General features: G+C 46.1%; 1 protein-coding gene and 1 long non-coding RNA gene across 4 annotated transcripts in view; one reads left to right on the top strand and one right to left on the bottom strand.

The window, feature by feature from the left end:
- Nucleotides 1-18,295, top strand: part of CCDC92 (coiled-coil domain containing 92) — a 50,228-nt gene extending 31,933 nt beyond the window's left edge. For all 3 annotated transcript variants that reach the window (XM_051972648.1, XM_051972650.1, XM_051972649.1), the window contains exons 2-4: nt 12,147-12,293; nt 13,190-13,231; nt 16,858-18,295. In XM_051972648.1, the coding sequence (XP_051828608.1) occupies nt 12,164-12,293; nt 13,190-13,231; nt 16,858-17,648 (963 nt within the window). In that variant the 5' untranslated portion in view covers nt 12,147-12,163 and the 3' untranslated portion in view covers nt 17,649-18,295. The remainder of the gene's footprint in view (nt 1-12,146; nt 12,294-13,189; nt 13,232-16,857) is intronic.
- Nucleotides 13,914-17,123, bottom strand: LOC127545391 (uncharacterized). The gene is made up of 2 exons (XR_007949645.1): nt 17,025-17,123; nt 13,914-15,316 (listed from the first exon to the last, which is right to left on the bottom strand). It is a non-coding gene; the product is annotated as an uncharacterized LOC127545391 (long non-coding RNA).

The raw sequence follows: 18,295 nt of genomic DNA on the forward strand, positions 1-18,295 counted from the left end.
TTAAGTTCAACTTGTTCTAGGACTACGCTTCTCAGAAGCTGCTCAGGGTAACTGGGTTACATAGTAGATAAAGTGGTGGGCATAAAGTCAGGAAGACCCATCTTCCCAAGTTCAAATATGACATCAGATACTTACTAGCTCTGTGACCCTGGGCAAGTTACTTCACCCTCTTTGCCTCAGTTTCCTCATCTGTAATATGAGCCAGAAAAGGAAATGGCAAGCCCCTTCAGTATTTCTGCCAAGAAAACTCAAATGGGGTCAGGAAGAGTCAGATATGACTAAAATGCTTCTCAGAATAAAAGCTATGTAATACTTTGGTTAAAAGGGTCTTAAACTTTTAGAAGTGAGAAATTTTATTATCAGGCAATCAAAAGCAGATCCAGCTTTTAGCTTAACACAAAGCCTGCCGGAGATAGAAAGAATTTTAGAATTTTAAAAAGTAGTATCATCACCTTTTCAGATGGTAGCTGTGAATTAGTGTAGACAAGATATTTTAGATTTCTATGGAATGAGTAAATTCTAGCCCATTTAAATATTATTGTCTCAAGTCAGTTTCTAAAAGTTGGAATTTCTTATCCTTCTTGCAGATAGGTCATTGATAAAATAATGTTGCAACTTTTAAAAATCCAATTCTTCCCTTTCTTATTAATGTCTTCTGAAGAGAATAATAAAAACAAAAGAAAACAGAGATAAAACTCAAATCCATCCATTTTGCTATTTGTGGGTAATTTGAAGAAAATGATTTGGCAAAACACTGAGTCAATAGTGATTCATTCAACAAAATTTTTAATACCTATATGTGCCTAGTATTGTGCTGTGTTGGCATATAAGGGAAACATAAGACATGGTGGCTTCTGCCTTAAGGATGCTGCTATTTAATGGAAGATGAAACTATTTCCTGAAATAACTAGAAAATAGTGCATAGAGTACCAGGTCTGAAGTCAGAAGAATCATCTTCCTGAATTCAAATGTGACCTCAAACAATATGAGATTCTATGCAAGTTACTTTACCCTGTTTGTCTCAATTTTCTCATCTGTAAAATGAGCTGTAGAAGGAAATGGCAAACTGCTCTAATATTTCTGCCAAGAAAACCCCAAATTGGGTCAAAAAGTGTTGAACACAACTGAACAGCACCAGTAGCAAAAACAATAGTATTACTAAGTGGCTGGGTAAACACTCTCAGTTCAGTGGGAATTGACCCAAAAAAGGAAATCAACTTGGGCTAGAAGTAGAATAAGCAAGGAAAGCAGCATGATGGGCCCAATCAATCAAATATTTATCATACACCTACTGTGTGTCAGGTATTTTGCCATAGACTAGAGATAGAAAGGCAAGAGTGAAATAAGCCCTCAGTGGACTTACATCCTAATGAGGGAAGACAGCAAGAAAATAATAGATATGCCCAGAACATGTACAAAACACATTAAGAGAACATTAAGGGGATGAGAATGGAGACACTAGTAAATGAAGGGACCAGGAGATGAGACCAAGGCTTCCAAGAGGCACAAATGAGCAGAGCACAGGGAACCAGTGCAGGGGGAGTCCATGGAGCCCTTTGTGTAAGGCACAGGATGCCGGTATGACTGGCTGTTAGACTGGGGAAGGCAAGTAAGGTGTCCTAGGGCTGCAAAGGTAGGATGGGCCTGGGATATACCCAGGATTTGTACCTTATCCTAGAAGAAATGGGCAGCCATTCCCCATTCTAGAGGAAATAGAAAGGAGCTTATTGGGAGTTCAGCTGGAACAATGTTTCAGGAAAACGATTCTGACTGTCGCATGGAGGATGGGTTGGGGGAGAGGACTTGATGAGAGTGACCTGCCAGTACATGTGACGAGGGAAACCCAGTGTAAAAGATGGAGTGACTGCAGAAACAAGGTTTGCTGATGGATTCAATATGTGTGCAGGAAAAGCAAGAGTTGGAAGAGGCAGATGCCCCCCCAGGTCAGAAACCAGCGATTGGAGAAAGGGGAAATGGAAGCTTTGAAGAGGCAGGAGTTGTGAGACCAAGATCATTCGGTTTTGGACATGCTGGATTTGAGATCCCTGAGGAAGGCCCTTCACAATGTCCAGTGGGCAGATTTAATCAGAGATTTCAGTGTCGGGAGGAGCCATGGAGGTCATCCAGCCCAACTCATCTCCTGATGAGGAAGCTGAGACCTGGAACCATTAAGTCATTTACCCAAAGTCTGGTGGTGATTAAGGGGCAGAGCCAAGCCTAAGCCCAGCCTCTGACTCCAACCCTAACATCTTCCAAGGGCACCAGACTGCCCCTCAAGCTTGTGTTACAAACGTACTTTCCGATGGATCCTTGGACAGGGTGGATTGAGGCTTCTCTTCATTTGGGCTTCACTTAGCTGAGGTGTTGCTAAAGGAGAAAACAAGGTTAAATGGCGGCAGCATATGTGGAAACTGAAAGCAAGACCCCCAGTGTGATTCTTGAGCAAGGGAAAACGTGATAAAGTGATGCTTTAGTGTGAGTCTGACAGCAACTCCTCCCACTTGAGAACTGAGTTTTAGATTCTCCTATCAGAACCTTTTCTCACAGAGAGGCTCAGGGCTGAATGAGCAGAGGATGAGCAGAAATGACCATCTTTTCCTCAGGAATCATCTTGCAGCTGACTCAGCTTCCCAGACAGCTCCTGAGAAACAGCCTTTCGCTTTGTAAGCATTTACAAAAGCGAGAATAGTTGTATCAATAGCTGTGCCCAAGCCAGCCTATAAGCAGGAAAATCTGTGGGCCCTGAGAAGTTTTCTTTTTTCTGCTACTTTGGAGGAATTCTGAACATAAACCCCTAAGTGAGGAGGGCCTCCTCACCCCATCCCACCCCCTTACAAGAAGATCTAGTGAGAGGCACCCTGGGTTATAAATAAAGCTGCACAGAAAAGAGGGCAGGGATGAGATCCTGCCTCCGACCTTTACTAGCTATGTGTCCACGGTCAAGCCACTTACTTATTTATTGAAATACTTATTTTACTAATTATTTTATTAAAGCTCTCTGAACTTTAATTTCCTAATAAAACAGGGATAATCATACCTACAGGAACTATGTCAAAAGGTTTTTATGTTTGGTGAACCTCACAATGTTGTACGAAGAACTTGGACTCCCTTAGTTGATGGAATTATTTTGAGTTATATGATTTTACAATGTAGAATAGAATGATTTGCCCTCTTCACCTTGTTCCTCCAGGGCTCAAATCATAATTTCTTCTGTTAGTGACCATTTAGAACAAGTCTGAAGACCAGGAGAAGCCAGAAGCCATAAACTCCTGATTAAAATGTGTGTTCCATCTTCCCAGGAATCTTGCTCTGCTCTTTTGGAAGACAAAAGCAGTCCTGAAATTTTCAGAGAAAAGCTGTTCCCCAAACACAAGGTTTTGAATCATTATTTGGGTTTCATTGTAGAGAAAATATAAGGGGTGAATTGGGCCAAGAATGAGTCCTGGATTTTGTTCCCTGGTCATACCCCTATTTATACTATGACTTTGGATAGGTCATATCTCCTGATCCCTAGGGAGGATAAGGACCAAGCTGACCAGACACCAGCATCATAGACGTAATTCAAGCCTTATCCATTTGGCCCTGAGAGATTACTGGCACCAGAATGTACTAAGAGTAATTTCCCAAAAATGATGGAGCCTTTTAAGCCTGGTACTCTAAGGAGCCTGGTCCTATAGTAGGGCCATAGAAAGAAAGAAGCTTAGGAAGTCACTCTTTCCTGATAAGTGTGTATAGAGTAATATCACTAAAGTCTCTGACTGAATGAAGCTCTGCTGACCTGGGAGCAGGGTGATGGACCTCTCAGAGGCAGATTTGGACTTGATGACAAATTAGAGCTGTTCCAAAGGGAAAGGAACTGCTCTGGGCCTCCTTGGTCTCTGATGCACCTTCCAATTCAGGGATTTGGTAATGAGACTTCACGAGGTCATTAGTCTGGCCAATATCTGAAAAGGAATCATAGTAGACATCTGACTTGTCTCTAATCTTCCGGATAAGGAATAAGGAAAAAAATTCAGCTAAGGGCAGTTCTTAACAACCATTTTTTTTTAAAGAGAAATGCCTGTTTTTATTATGTGCTAAATTTTCAAATTTATAATTTTCTGTAGTCTGCATTTTTTTCTCTCAGTTATCTTCATGTGGTGGCCACTGATCTCAGGATAATTAACTAATTACTGGGGGAGGAGGGAATGGGACAGATAAAAGTTAAGAAAAGACGTGGGCTTCTATTAACTAGAAGGTGTTTTTGTTTTGTTTTGTTTTTTAATTCTGTTTTATTTTAAATTCTGAATTCTCTTCCTTCATCCCCTCCCCTTCCATTGAGAAAGCAAGAAATCTAATACCTGTTACTCATGTGAAGTCATGCAAAATATATTTCTGCATTGGCCATGACAAAAAGAAAGAAAGGAAAGTAGGGAAGTAAGGAAAGAAGAAAGAAAAGAAGGAAAGAAGGAAGGAAGGGAGGGAGGAAGAGAAGGAAGGAGGGACAGAAAAAGGGAGGAAGGGAGAAAAAGAGGAAGAGAAGGAAGAAGGGAGTACTTTCTGTACTCTGTACTTTGTACTCTCGCTCTCTGGAGTAGATAGCATTTTTCATAGTGAATGCTTTGGAATTAAGATCAGTTACGAAGTCTTTCACAATTGATCATCATTACAATATTACCTTTGTGTGTAGATTGTTCTCCTGGTTCTGCTCATTTCCCCTTACATCAGTTCATACAGCTCTTCCCAGGTTTTTCTGAAACTGTCTCCATCATCTGTTAAGGCACAGTAGCATTCCATCATATTCATATGCTATTTCTTGTTCAGCCATTCCCCAACTGATGAAATTCTTTCAATTTCCAGTTCTTTGCCACTACAAAAAGAGCTGCTATAAATATTTTTGTGCAGATGGGTTCATTTTCTTTTTTCTTTGATCACTTTGAGATATAGACTTAGTAGTGGTATTGCTGAGTTTATATAGTTTTATAACTGGGGGGAGTTTCTTGGGGGGGACAGTTCCAAATTACTCTTCAGAATGGTTGGATTAGTCAGTTCACAGCTCCACCAATAATGCATTTATGTACTCATTTCTATGCTTGTCATTTTCTTTTTTGTGTGTGTCAGTTTTTCATGTCCAAAAAGAGTGAGGTATATCTCAGTTATTTTAATTTACATTTCTGTAATTACTAATTATTTAGAGCATTTTTCATATGGTTATTGATAGCTTGGATTTCTTCCTCTGAAAACTGCCTATTGACCATTTATCAATTGAAGAATGGTTTTTATTTTTATAATTTATTTTTGTAAATTTTATTTCATTCCCTATGAATCTTAGAAATGAAACTTTTATTATAGAAGCTTGCTACAAATATTTTCCCTAGTTTTCTATTTCTCTTCTATTTAATTATAGTTGTTTTGTTTACATACAACCTTTTTAATATAATCAAAATTATTCATTATATCCCCCCAAATCATTCATTTTACCCCCCCCCATGAACCTCTTTATCTCTTGATTGTTCATGAACTCTTTCCCTGTCCACAAACCTGACAAATAATTTCTTCCGTACTCTGCTTATCTGCTTATATCACTCATCATGTCTAAATCATGCACCCATTTTGACCTTATCTTGGTATATGGTATGAGTTGTTGGTCTGTGCCTAATTTCTACCAGACTGCTCTGTAGTTTTCCCAGGAGTACTTGTTAAATGGTGAGTTTTTGCCTTAATAGCTGAAACTGGAGGGGGCTTTTTTGGTTCAATCATTGTGAATTTGCCTGGCCCTCTGCTAAGTACTAGACAGAGTTGTTGGGCAGCAAACACCAAATCGACTGTTCCTCGGCCCTTCCTGAAGTGGGTGATCAACTTCCAGATGAAGTCTATTTAGGAAGACTTCAGCAAAAATATTGCCAGTAATTGTGATAGTGACCTTGCCTGTGATTGTCACAGGACATTGTATTCCCTTTAACCTTTATAGAGATGGACAGTGAAGGCGTCCTTGAACTCCTGGGGGATAACCTGTTCTTGACATATAATCTGGAAAATTTCAGTCAGCTCTTGTATGAGCAGTGGGACCACCCCCAACCTCATCCAGAGTAGAACCAGCACCAAGGAGTGATTCATAGTGAAGAAGCCCTAATGTCATTCAAAACCTTTTTCAGTTGGAACTTCCGCTAGGGAGGGATTGATGTCAACTTGTTGTTCACAGATGACTGTGTACTCCAGGGGTCCTCAAACTACGGCCCTCAGGCCAGATGCGGCAGCTGAGGACGATTATCCCCCTCACCCAGGGCTATGAAGTTTCTTTATTTTAAAGGCCCACAAAACAAAGTTTTTGTTTTTCCTATAGGCCAGCCCTCCAACAGTCTGAGGGACAGTGAACTGGCCCCCTGTTTAAAAAGTCTGAGGACCCCTGGCTCAGTGCAGCCTCTGAAGCTAAGATGCAACAAAATATGATCGATTCTCTGCTGCTAATTTTGGCTTAACAATTAACACTAAGAAAACACAGGGGCTCCAGCCAGCATCATACCATCCATATGTGGAACCCTGGGTTACAGCAAATGGAGAAATTTTAAATGCTGGGGATAAGTTCTTTTGGCAAGATATTTTCCAGGGATGCACACATTGATAATGAGATTGACACGAGCATTGCCAGAGCTAGCTCAGGGTTTGGGAGGCTCCAAAGGAAAATGTGGGAGAGAAGAGATATTAGACTGATTACCAAACTGAAGGCCCACAGAGCTGTTGTGCTGACCTTCTTGTGTGTCTGTGAAACCTGGACAATCTGCCAGCACCATGCCAGGAAACTGAATGGCTTCCATTTGAATTGTCTCAGGAAGATGCTGAAGATCAGATGCTGAGGTCCTTTCTCAAACTAAACTGCCAGGCGTTCCAGCTCTTCTGCCGAGGGCACAACCATGTTACTCAAACGACACATGTATGCTTGCTTGAAGACTTTTATGAAGAACTCACACAGGGCACGCGATCACAAGGTGGTCCCAGAAAAGCGACTTCTCTGAAGGCCTCTCTGAAAAGAATTCTAGAATGAATTGACATGGGAGCCGCTGGCACAGGACCTCCTGGCATGTCGTGCCCTCATCAGAAAAGGTTCTGTGCTCTATGAGCAAAGACAAATTGAATTAGCCCAAAAGAAACAGAAGATACGCAAAGTTAGTGACTTCCTGTGGACTATTTGTGCCCGATGTGTAATAGAGCATTCCCAGCTCATATTGGTCTGATCAGCTACCTTAAGACACACTACATCTTGACTATAACATAATGATTATAACATTTTGTTACTTTGCAAGCACTTGGTTTGTTACACCAACCAAGTAGACAAAGAACTCCCTGTCTCACAGCATGGTTCTCGCTAGATTCTTACAATTTATGACAGAAATTCTCATGAGAACTACAGATCAAAACTTTTCATATAACTCGAACAGATTTTCATTTCTAACATGGTAAATCTCAACAAAAACAATCCAATTTTTAAGAGAATAAACAGGTCCTAAGACCAAAGAGTTTGAACATTTCTGTTCTAAGATATGAAAGCTGAACAAGAACCCTGGGTAAAGGAATAGAGAAACTGTGGTCTGACTTTATATGGAAATCTCATGGATGCGTGATGTGTGCACGCATAGGCCTGACGGGGAAGGAAGGATTTAGAAGATACTGCCAAAAGCACAAGGTTCCCTCTGACTGCTCTCCCATTTGAAAGGGGAACCCTCCTAGTAGAGACTCAGAGACAGAACAGGAAAAGACATGTCACCCCTCTGAGGTGCTGGGACACAGCTGACTTAGGTGCAAAGTTGACCTGTGACAGAAGAGAACAGATGCCATTTGTTGGACAAAGACTTGTCCTGTCCTCAACAGCCGAGGGGGAGAAGCCCCTGATGGTCCTACCCTGGGTATGACCCCTCCCCAGCCCAGAAAAGCTTCCAGAACCAGGTCCCTGACCTATGTGTTGGCTTTGAGCTGCAAACAAACTGTTTGTTCTTGGTGGGAAGAGACTTGCAGTTGGCTCCCTGCCAAGCTTTCACCCAAACCTGCAGTGACTCAAGACCAAAGCTACAGTTTGGATTGAGCCAGGTTTTCTGTGTGTGCTGTGTTGCCATCTCAGCAGCCCCTTCCAAGGGCCACATTCACCACGTAGACACAGCGCCCCCAAGATGTTACTCTTCTGTGATTGCTGACCTGGCTCCACGCCCACCACATTCTGGCAAATGGATGAAAAAGGCCACTTCGTGTCCCTTATTCAGAAGATGTCACAGATACCTCATGAGCTGTTCTGGATGTCTTTACAGTCATCCCTATTTCTCAGTTAGATCTCATATATTTATAGCGCACTGTCTAATGGCTGCTCTAATTATATAGCTAAATCCATATCTTTATTGTCCCTTGATAAGAATCTGAGTAGAGCGTGTTTTTCCTACATTGAATTGTAGCTGTGACGCCTCCTCTGGAAGTCAGTTCTGTTGCTATTCCTGGAGGTCAAACGATGAAAGCATTCTAGATGGGATTTGTTGGTCTTTTTTAGGCTTTTTGGGATTTCATTATTATTATAGGAAACGCTCCCAGTATCGAAAGTCCCTCTGCTACTACAGTTCACCTTCTTATCTGCAGTCTGTAGTCCCAGAGTTGAATAATTTGCCCAGAGTTTGGCAACGAATAAGTGTCAGAAGCAAGATTTAAAGCAGCGCTCTCTGACTCCAAGGCCAGACCTTCTGTCCACTCGCTTCAGTGCCTCTCTCTGGATGGCCAGTGCTGGGACCTGGGCATGGTTTCCCATGACTTGCTCCCGGGGTACCCCTCCATACACAGGCTGCCCAGCTACAGTGTAGTTGGTTGGTTGATGTCCTTCCTTCTCAAAGAGAACCAAAATGACATCACTGTGTTAGAACCAAGTGACAGTGTGTCTGACTGTGGCCGGTCAGAACAGTAGGAGCTCAGAGGCTCTGCCACAGGTCGGACCCAAACAGTCCCTGTGAACATTAGGGCTGGGCATTTCCATTAGGTACTTTCACCCGGAAATATAATAGGGGACGTGGTGAAAGAGAGGGATGGAGATCACACAACTGAACCATTAAAGGAATACTTGCCTCTCAACCTCAACATTTATATAAGTCCTTATTGTGCCGGGCCCTGTGCAGAGCTCTTTCAGATTATTATCTCCTTTGATCCTCACAACAATCCTGAGAGGAACATGCTGCTGTGATCCTCATTTTACAGAGGAAATAACTAAAACAAGCAGACATGAAATGACTTGGCTAGGGTCTCACAGCGAGAACGCGTCTGAGGCTAGATCTGAATTCAGGTCTTCCTGATGTCAGGCCCAGCTCTACAGGTACTATGGTACCCCCAGCTCACAAGGTCACACATTCTTTGTCTTCCTGGGTTTTTTTAATTTATTTTTTCTTTCTTTGTATTTCTTTTAATCTAGATTGGTTCTGGCTACACAACTTCCAGGGTGTATTTCATTGTCACAATATTTCCCAAGAGTAACCACAATAGAACACAGGTGCCTTTCAGGACAGTCAGAATGGAAACGAATGCATAATATGTATTTTCAATCTAAATTAGATTTAATGTCATGTCCTGGAAAGGCTAAGGCTGGTACTGAGGCCCGACAGGATTTTTTTCCATTTGTCTGTGCATGTGTGTCTGTAGCTCACCTCCTTGACTGTCATCAACAAATTATCGAAGTAAGGTTTTGTTTTCAAGTACAGACATGCCTGATTTAATGTAATCAATATGTTCCAGAAAGGTTCCACATGGCCCTTTGTCTAGATGTGTGATTTTATTGGTGTAAATTCCCAGTATTACAATTTTTGCCAGAAATGTTGATTGAGAGTTAGAAGGAATCTCCAAGGCCTTGAAGTCCAGCCTTCTCTTCCTCATACCTTCGCCCATCCCACCTCCACCCACCCCCAGCCCCCAGTCCATTCTAACAGGGAGGAAACTCACAGACTGTCACAGTTTCTGAAGCATCAAAATTTCAGGCTCCCCAGTGGAGAAATCACGATGGGCAGAAATGGTCTAGAGCTCTGCCTAGGAGAAGTCACCAGGAAAAGAGGGGGGCCGCTTGGGACGGAGAGTCAAACAACATTTGATTCATTGATCAATGAACGGATGGACAGCTCCATAAAATGTTAAGACCTAAAAGAAAGCCTAGGGACATTGGCTAAGTTATACATGGAGGAGCTGTGAGAAACTGAAGACAAGTGGGTGAGAAAGAACCAATGGGTGGCATTTTGTGACATTAGAAAAACTGGGCTCATGGATGACCTAGATTGCCTCATGTGGTTCCCCCTCTTAAAATCAACCCTAAGGAGCAACTAGAGGGTTCAGTGGATACAGAACCCGCCCTGAGGATAGGAGGATCTGAGTTCAAATCCAGCCTCAGTTAATAGTTCCTAGCTTTGTGCCCCTGACCAAGTCACTTAACCCCCATTGCCTTAGCCAAAAAGAAAAACTCAAGGCGAGTTGTCCTGGCTGCTCAGAACCCCAGGACTACTTAGAGCACTGTGGGTCATGTAGCTGTGGACTCAGCATCTAGAGCTTCATTTTATTAAGACCTTGGCTTTTATAGTAATTTTTTTTTTTAACAAGTCCCTTTCAGAAGTGCTCTATTTTCAGCCAAATAAAGCAGCTTTCCTTGGGGTGTGACCTCGAATATCCATTGTTTCTGCTCTTACAGTCAACTTCTTGTGAACAGTTTATTTTGGTCAACTGTGGACCTAAGGAGCTGAGCAGAAGTTAGATATTCAGAGGCACTTCCATTTGGGGGAACAATTCCAATGTCAATTGTGAGTGATTGTAAGAAAGCAGAGCTGAGCAAAGGGGCCTTCAGCTGTGCTGGAAAATGAGGTTCTGACATCACTTTTTTAAACCAATAAAGGCCTTGATAAATTCATTACGCTTCAATGTAGTTGCCCATTCCACCCAGCTCAGAGATTTCAACATTCGTTAATAGGTAATAGTGTCCATTTTTAAGCAGTAAAAGCTCAATTAACAAAAGGCCGGAGTACTTGAGTAAGGGTCTCTTATCTCACTTGGTCCTTTGTCAATCAATAAGTGAGCACTTAGGAAATGGGATGATGGAATAAAGCTCTTATCTGCTAGAAAGCTCAGCCGCAGCCAAGGCAATGCAGGGGGCTGATTGGCCAAGAAGCCCCGTGATGTCAGCCAACAGCTCCCTTCCGAGTAGCCTGGGCCCGGCAGCGGAACCTTGTGGTCACCATGACCTTAACTCCAAGGGAAAATGAACTCTTCCCCAGCTGCAAGGCAGCAGCATCCCTCCTGTAAACGGGGGCTTCAGGTGGCATGTGGTTCCGTCATTGCCCATCCGGGCCCTTTCTGCCTGAGGACTGATTGTGAAAGAAGGCTCTTCACCCCAAAGGGGCCAAGCTTTACCTTTCTGGGATGGGAACAAAATGTTCCCCTTGATTCTTTGACTTTCCTCCCTTGAGCCTGAAAGTAGCTGTTCCCGTGGTAACAAGTATCCAACAATCAGAAAGCTTCACGCCCGGTTTGGGGAGCTCTGACATCTATTCCATAGCAACAGGCACAGAAATGATGGCCTTGAGCTGATTTGTTAAATCCCCCCTGGCTGGAGATGGAGCGGGGTCGGAGACGTGGCCTTCCGGCCTCCCTTCCTGATGCGCGTGGGGGGCTCCAGCAGCCTCCGGCGGGGCTTCAGCGCCTGAGGAGCCGGCAGCCTCCGGGTGATTGATTCCTCTTAAATCTTCCGAGGGGGACCAGGTCCAGAATACTTTGGGGCAGCCTTGTCAGAGTAGAAATAGTTCCCTGAGGCTGGTTTTGCTCGGAAAGCCAGCCAGTCATTGTCTTTCTTTATGACCATTTACTCCCTGTCTTGCTGCACTCCTCCTTCCTGCAATCCCCTGAGAGGGAGGCTGTGTTCCCCCATTTTACCAAACTATACAGCTCTAGAACTTGACTTTCTCAGCTCTTGAAAAGAGGGACTCCTTCCGAGCTCCCCGTTTGCTTTGGATGCTTCTCACTGCCCTAGCTGTGCACGCAGAGTCCATGTTTGCAGGTAATTCTCCCCCCCATTTCCTCCCCCTGCCTAAGGCCTATCCGGGGGTCCTTGTGAAGCTTCCTGTTTCCGTGGCTTAGCCGGTGCTGCTCTGACCAACGTGGGTGTTCGATTGCAGGTCATCTGGATGTCAGCATGGCAGCCTCAAACCTGGAGAACCAGTTGCACAGTGCCCAGAAGAACCTGTTGTTCCTTCAACGGGAACACGCCAACACCCTGAAGGGCCTGCACGCTGAGATAAGACGCCTGCAGCAACATTGCACAGGTAGCCTGGCCTGGGCATCCGGGCTCTGTGCCTTGCAGGGGCCCTCTGCCAAATGAGCCCAGGATCCTGGGGATGCAGGGGAAGGGGCATCCCACTGCCTTGTCAGTCGGCCCGACAGCCCCAAGCTCTAGCTGTTAGTCATAAATTAAGGAAAAAAGCATTTGTCAAGTGTTTATTTGGGGCCACCAGATAAGGGGGAGTGTGACCTTGCTTAGTCCATTTTACCACCCGCTCCCAGTTAATGTTAAAGGGTTAAGACCCCATTATAACTGTGATCCTATCCTGTTATACATCTTCTTTCAATCCCATAATTACAATTATAAATAGGGCAGGGTGTAGAAATCAGTTCTCTGGGCAGCCAGGACATATAAAGAGATGAAAAATGAATCTGGTATCCTATTCTTCTTGGGGTGGGAGAGAGCTTTTCAAAGCTCCCACCTTTTAGCATCCTCCCACCTGGATGAGCTCATTGGTATTGGTGTTTGGGGGTCTTTCTGACCTCGTTTTTTGTTTTTTTGTTTGTTTGGTTTTGGGGAGGTGTTTTTCTGTTTTGTGTTTTGTTTTTGGGTGGGGGTTTGGTTTTTTTTCTTTTTGCAAAGATAATGGAGTGGTTTGCCATTTCCTTCTCCAGCTCATTTTCCAGGTGAGGAAACTGAGACAAAGAGTGAAGTGACTTGCCCAAGATCACCCAGCCAGTGAGTGTCTAAAACCACATTTGATCTTAGGTCCTCCTGAGTCCAGGCCCAGCGCCCTGAGCACTCTGGTAGCGGAGTCATTCCTCACGGAGGAGGGCCTTCCCGGAAGGGCTGGCTCACGAGAGTGTTTCCTGGAATAGATAGTTGCCGCTGCCAATGACAATCCCCAAATAACCTACAGCTTTTCTCTTTTTTTTTTAGATTTAACATATGAGCTGACACTGAAAAATTCGGAGCAGGCAGGTAAGAGCCCTGAATGATGGTGGTTTTATTAGTGGAATAGCGACATCTATTGTTCAGACTTCTTTCTTTCCCAGTTTGCTTCATGTGGCCAATCCTCTCCGTCCAGTCATTTAGTGTTGGAAGGCTTCTAGGAGATCAGCTCCTCCAGCCCCCTCATTCATAGGGGAAACTGAGGCACCAAAGAGTAAATGACTTGCCCAAGGTCACATAGGAAGTAACAGAGTGGGGCTGTATACTGAGGTCCTCCAAATAAAGCCCATTGCTCATTCCCCCATGCTGCCCTCACTGCCTCGAGGGGGGTATCCTCAGCTTAGGTGTCCAGGGAGAGCTCAGTGAGATGCACCCCCGAGAGATGCACAGATACTGTTAGCAAATATCCCATACGGGACCCGCCACCCTGGCAGGCAGGACATCTACACCACTCCTATGCCCTAGAGCCGAGTTTTCCCCAAAATTTCAGTTAGTCCATCTCTGGGCAGATCCTTTGGTTCTTGATGATTTAAGGGTGCTCACCCCAATCTTTGGCCAAACCTGGAAAAGCTGCCCACGAAGGTCCCGGCTCATGCATATCATGTCCAAATGGGTCGGGACCCTCCAGGAGCCAGAATCAATTGTGCCAAACAGTCCATTCTTCAAAGCTAAATGGTTTAATGCTAAAAAAAAAATCATTACAGAATATACATTCTGTTCAAGATGATTTATTTTTCTGACATCATTTAGGAGCCGATCTGATTTCTTCTAAAACACGGCTCATTTCCATTCATTTCCAGTGCATCACCAAGTACTCATTTTTCCACTTAATCACATTACAGCCTCACCAGCCTTTTGTTCCCCAGGCAAGGTTCAGAAAAAGACACAGATTAATCGGCAGTAAGAGTCTGACTACGGGAGCATCCCCAGAGAAAGCTCTTCAGGTTCCCCCCTGCACGACCCCTATTGTCACACTGAGCCTCACACTGATACTGTGTCCCATAATCCTCAAAGACCAGAGACTGCACACTGAGAAACTAAGTCCTGGTGATCAGGCTTTAGAAACAAACTATGAGAAGCCATCCCTTTAGCGGGACTTTTCTTGGGGAGGGGGGGACACTTTCTTACTCCCTCTGAAGAGCCCCAGGTCATGGAGCTTTCTTCCTGGGACTGGTTCCTCAGGACCAGGAGGGGAGGGGGAAAGATGGCAGATTTCTCTAGTCTTCTAAGAATCCTGTGAAGAATACCGTGTGTCTAATGTTTGAAAGCTTTTCCTGGGCTCCAAGACCAATAGGAGCCGCCAGTTGAGGTTAGAGAGGGCCTCGCAGGGTATAAGGGGAGGACTTTGTTCAAGGGGCTGCTTCCCTCGTCTAGTTTTTGGCCAGATTTTCTGAGCCACTTTTAGAGGGTTGGTCACTGGGCAAAAGAGCATTGCTAATGACCAGCTCCAGAGACCAACTGTCCAGAGAATAAATTGTCCCCGGCCCTTCCTTCGACAGCGCCCACAAAACCCTAAAGAGAGCAGCCAGTCTGTGTAACCAAGGGTGGATTTTCAAGGAGCAGAGAGGAAGCAGCAAAGCAAGCGTCATTCTAAGTACGGCGCTGGTCCTGGAGATGGGATTAGGCATCTCGCAGGTGCTGCAGCAGGGGAGACAGGCTCAGGGAGAAGATGGGGACAACCTGCTCAGGAGGGGATGACTCAGACTGTTCCAGAGCCCTAGAGAGGAAGGATGGACTAGGGCCAGATTCCTCATTGTTTGGCTGGTGCCTGAATTAGCCTGGTTGGAAAATTCCAGGAGGAGCCATAGGTAGGGCATAGAAGCCGAGATACATTAAGCTTCCATTTCATGCATAAAAGGCAGAATTATATGAGGCTTGTTTCCCAACAGGCCCTTGTGGAAAGAAGATTGAGGACAGAAATCTGACTAGTGGAGTTTCAGGGCCTCCAAAACTGCAGAGAACTCAGAACTCCTGGGGTGATTTGAGGCAGTTGGGGAATCACAGCTCAAGCTGAGGTCCAGGCTCATGGAGGGAGGAGCTCCATAGCAGTTTCTCTCTCTGTCATGGCAGATTCAGTTATTTCAGGTAGGAGGGCAATCGTGTTAGCTCTGAAATCTGTGGAAAAACACACATGTTTATAGATAGGAGGGAAGGTTCCACTATGGAGGGAGAGATGGAGGGAAAGAAAGCAAGCCCAGGAGGCTGGGGGAATGACAGAAGGCAAGTGACCCCAAAACGTGTGTGTCCCTGGAGGTGGGGAGGGGATGGCCTTTCAATCTCCTGAGAGACCACCAGACCAGCAAAGAGACCCATTGATGCAGCCAGGTAAAGAAATGAGAAGCAGAGGAGGCTGGGAGCGCATGGGCTGAGGTCCTGCTTACTGTGGTTCTCTCCTAATTACCTGGGCAGCAACAGGCTTTGGGTTTGGGGATTCGTTATATTTTGGAGGCTTTTTTTTTTTTAAAAAAATCATTATTATGAAAAACAAAAGCTTCACCTTTCAAAGGAGTGCCTTACAGGCAAATAATTATTTCATTGATTTGTTTTAAGAAAATGAAAAGAGGTTAATTTGGTCAAAATTAAATCCCAACTTAATTGGCGTGAACAGATGCAATTTAGCATATCTCCATATATAAAAGTGTATTTCCGGTGCTTATGGAATGCCTCCAATGACACAGAATAGTAATAGTAATAATAACAGCCAACATTTATACACCATTGTCTATGTGCCAGGCGCTGTGCTAAGCGAATGTAGGGTCACACCGCCCCTGGAAGGTAGGTGCTATTACAGTTTCCAGCTGCACAGGTGGAATGACTTGAGCAGGGTCACGGAGCCAGCAAGTGTCTGAGGCCATTTTGAACTCGGGTCTTCCTGACTCCAGGCCCAGCACACAACGAATGTTGACTTACGGGAGGCCTCAGTGATCATCTCATCCACAGTCCGCCCTCCAGCCCCATCATTTTAAAGATGAAGGAGCTCGAAGGTTAAAGATAGAAGAGAGTTTATAAGAGCCAGGCTGCAGGGCCAGGACAGAAGTCATGTTTCCTGCTCCCCATCTCGGCGCCCCTTCCCTTTCCTTTGCTATTAGTCCTTAATGTTTATCACCCTAAAGAGGTGGATCGGTAATGATTCCTGATTGGCAGAGGGACAGTGCTGGAGGGGGCAGAGAAAGGGAGGAAGAGACAGACAGACGAGAGGGAGACAGAGGGGGAGAGAGACGGAAGAGGTGGAGAAGGGAGCTGGGGAGAGGGGCAGATGCCCTGGGAGAGACGCGAAAAGAGAGACAGGGAGTTAGAGGCAGAGGAGATGCGTGGATAGAAGGACGGAGAGAGGACGGCAGAGGGGACATGCGGGGGGAGGAGAAAGACAGATGTACGGACAGATGGAGGAAGGAGAGAGGCGGGAGAGGGGCAGACGGAGGGATGGAGAGAGGAAGGCAGAGGTAAAGAGTGAGAGGGAAGGAGAAAGGCAGACGGAGGGAAGGGATAGCGGATGGGAGGGAGGGAAGAAGAGAGGCAGAGACAGGAGACCGAGGGACCACAGGGAGGGAAGGAGAGAAGCCGAGAGGCGCGGGGAGGGAGGAGGGAGCGGGGGCGGCGGGCGAGGGCCCCGCCCCCTCGCGCCCCGCCCCCTCACTCGGCGCTTGCGATTGCAGGAGACGGAAGTTCCCGGAGCAGCGAGCTGAAGCGGAGATGCGAAGACCTGGAGGCTGAGCTGAAGGCGAAGGAGGCGGAGAACCAGGCGCTGCTGCAGGAGCTGGAGCAGAAGAACGCGCTGATCGCGGTGCTGGAGACCACGGTGAAGGAGCGGGAGAAGAAGTACCTGGAGGAGCTGAAGCTGAAGAGCCACAAGCTGAGCGTGCTGTCGGCCGAGCTGGAGCAGCGCGCCGGCACCATCGCCTACCTCACGTCGCAGCTGCACGCCACCAAGAAGAAGCTGCTGCTGGGCCCGGCCGAGGCGGGCGCCGCCGGCCCCGCCGCCGCCTCGGGCCCCGCCGCCGCCGCCGCCGCCTACAAGCCGGCGCCCCCCAAGGAGAAGCTGCCCGAGACGCCGCGGCGCCGCATGAAGAAGAGCCTGTCGGCGCCGCTGAACCCCGACTTCGAGGAGGTGTACAGACTGGGCTCGGAGAGCCGCAAGCTGCTGCTGCGCGAGCCGGTGGACGCCATGCCGGACCCCACGCCGTTCCTGCTGGCCCGCGAGTCGGCCGAGGTGCACCTCATCAAAGAAAGGCCCCTCGTCATCCCGCCCATCGCCTCGGAGCGCACGGCGGGGGACCAGCACAGCCCCGCCCGGGAAAAGCCGCACAAGGCGCACGTCGGCGTGGCGCACCGCATCCATCACGTGCCGCCCGGCCCGGCGCCCCCCGAGGTGGAGACGCTGGCGGTGGATCAGGTTAACGGAAGCAAAGTTGTTAGGAAGCACTCAGGGACCGATAGAACTGTTTAAGACAATCCGATGAGACCCGATATTCCATTGCTGTTCATGCACTGTGATCACTCCTAGGAAACACAAATTCGTCTACCACTTTTTTTTTAAGTCCCATGCATGCCAAAAAAATTTTTTCAGACCTGTCCGATTCTTCCCCTCCTCTTCCTCTTCCTCCTCCCCCTCCCCTCCCCCAGCCGAAGTAGGGATCGCGTTCCTAATGCAGAACATGTATTCACCAGCCGCCGCGGCCGAACCCCCGTGTATCCGAATGCTTGCTTCTGCCCCTCCACCGTTTAATCAAAGCGCACACGTGGACAAGAGCACGGGCCGCGTCATCACGTGATATTAACGCCCCCAAATAGTGACACACCTAATTATAGAGCTGGAACGACATGTATCACCTTACGTATGATCCCCCCCTCCTTCCGAGTCTTCAGTACCTCCCGTATGTAACAGTCATACGTAGCGGAGACTATCGTAATTCCACGGACAAACCTTTCACAGGCAGCATTGACAACAATGCAGATATATGTATATGTCAAAAGGAACTAAATAAGATTGACATTACTCTTCATGTCACCTTGACCCTAATGTGTGTTCATATTTTTTGTTATATTTTATTCCAAATTTTGAAGATCCCAACAAACTTTATTTTCTAAACCTGC

Source organism: Antechinus flavipes, chromosome 1, assembly GCF_016432865.1.
Source record: "Antechinus flavipes isolate AdamAnt ecotype Samford, QLD, Australia chromosome 1, AdamAnt_v2, whole genome shotgun sequence".
Lineage (NCBI taxonomy): Eukaryota > Metazoa > Chordata > Mammalia > Dasyuromorphia > Dasyuridae > Antechinus > Antechinus flavipes.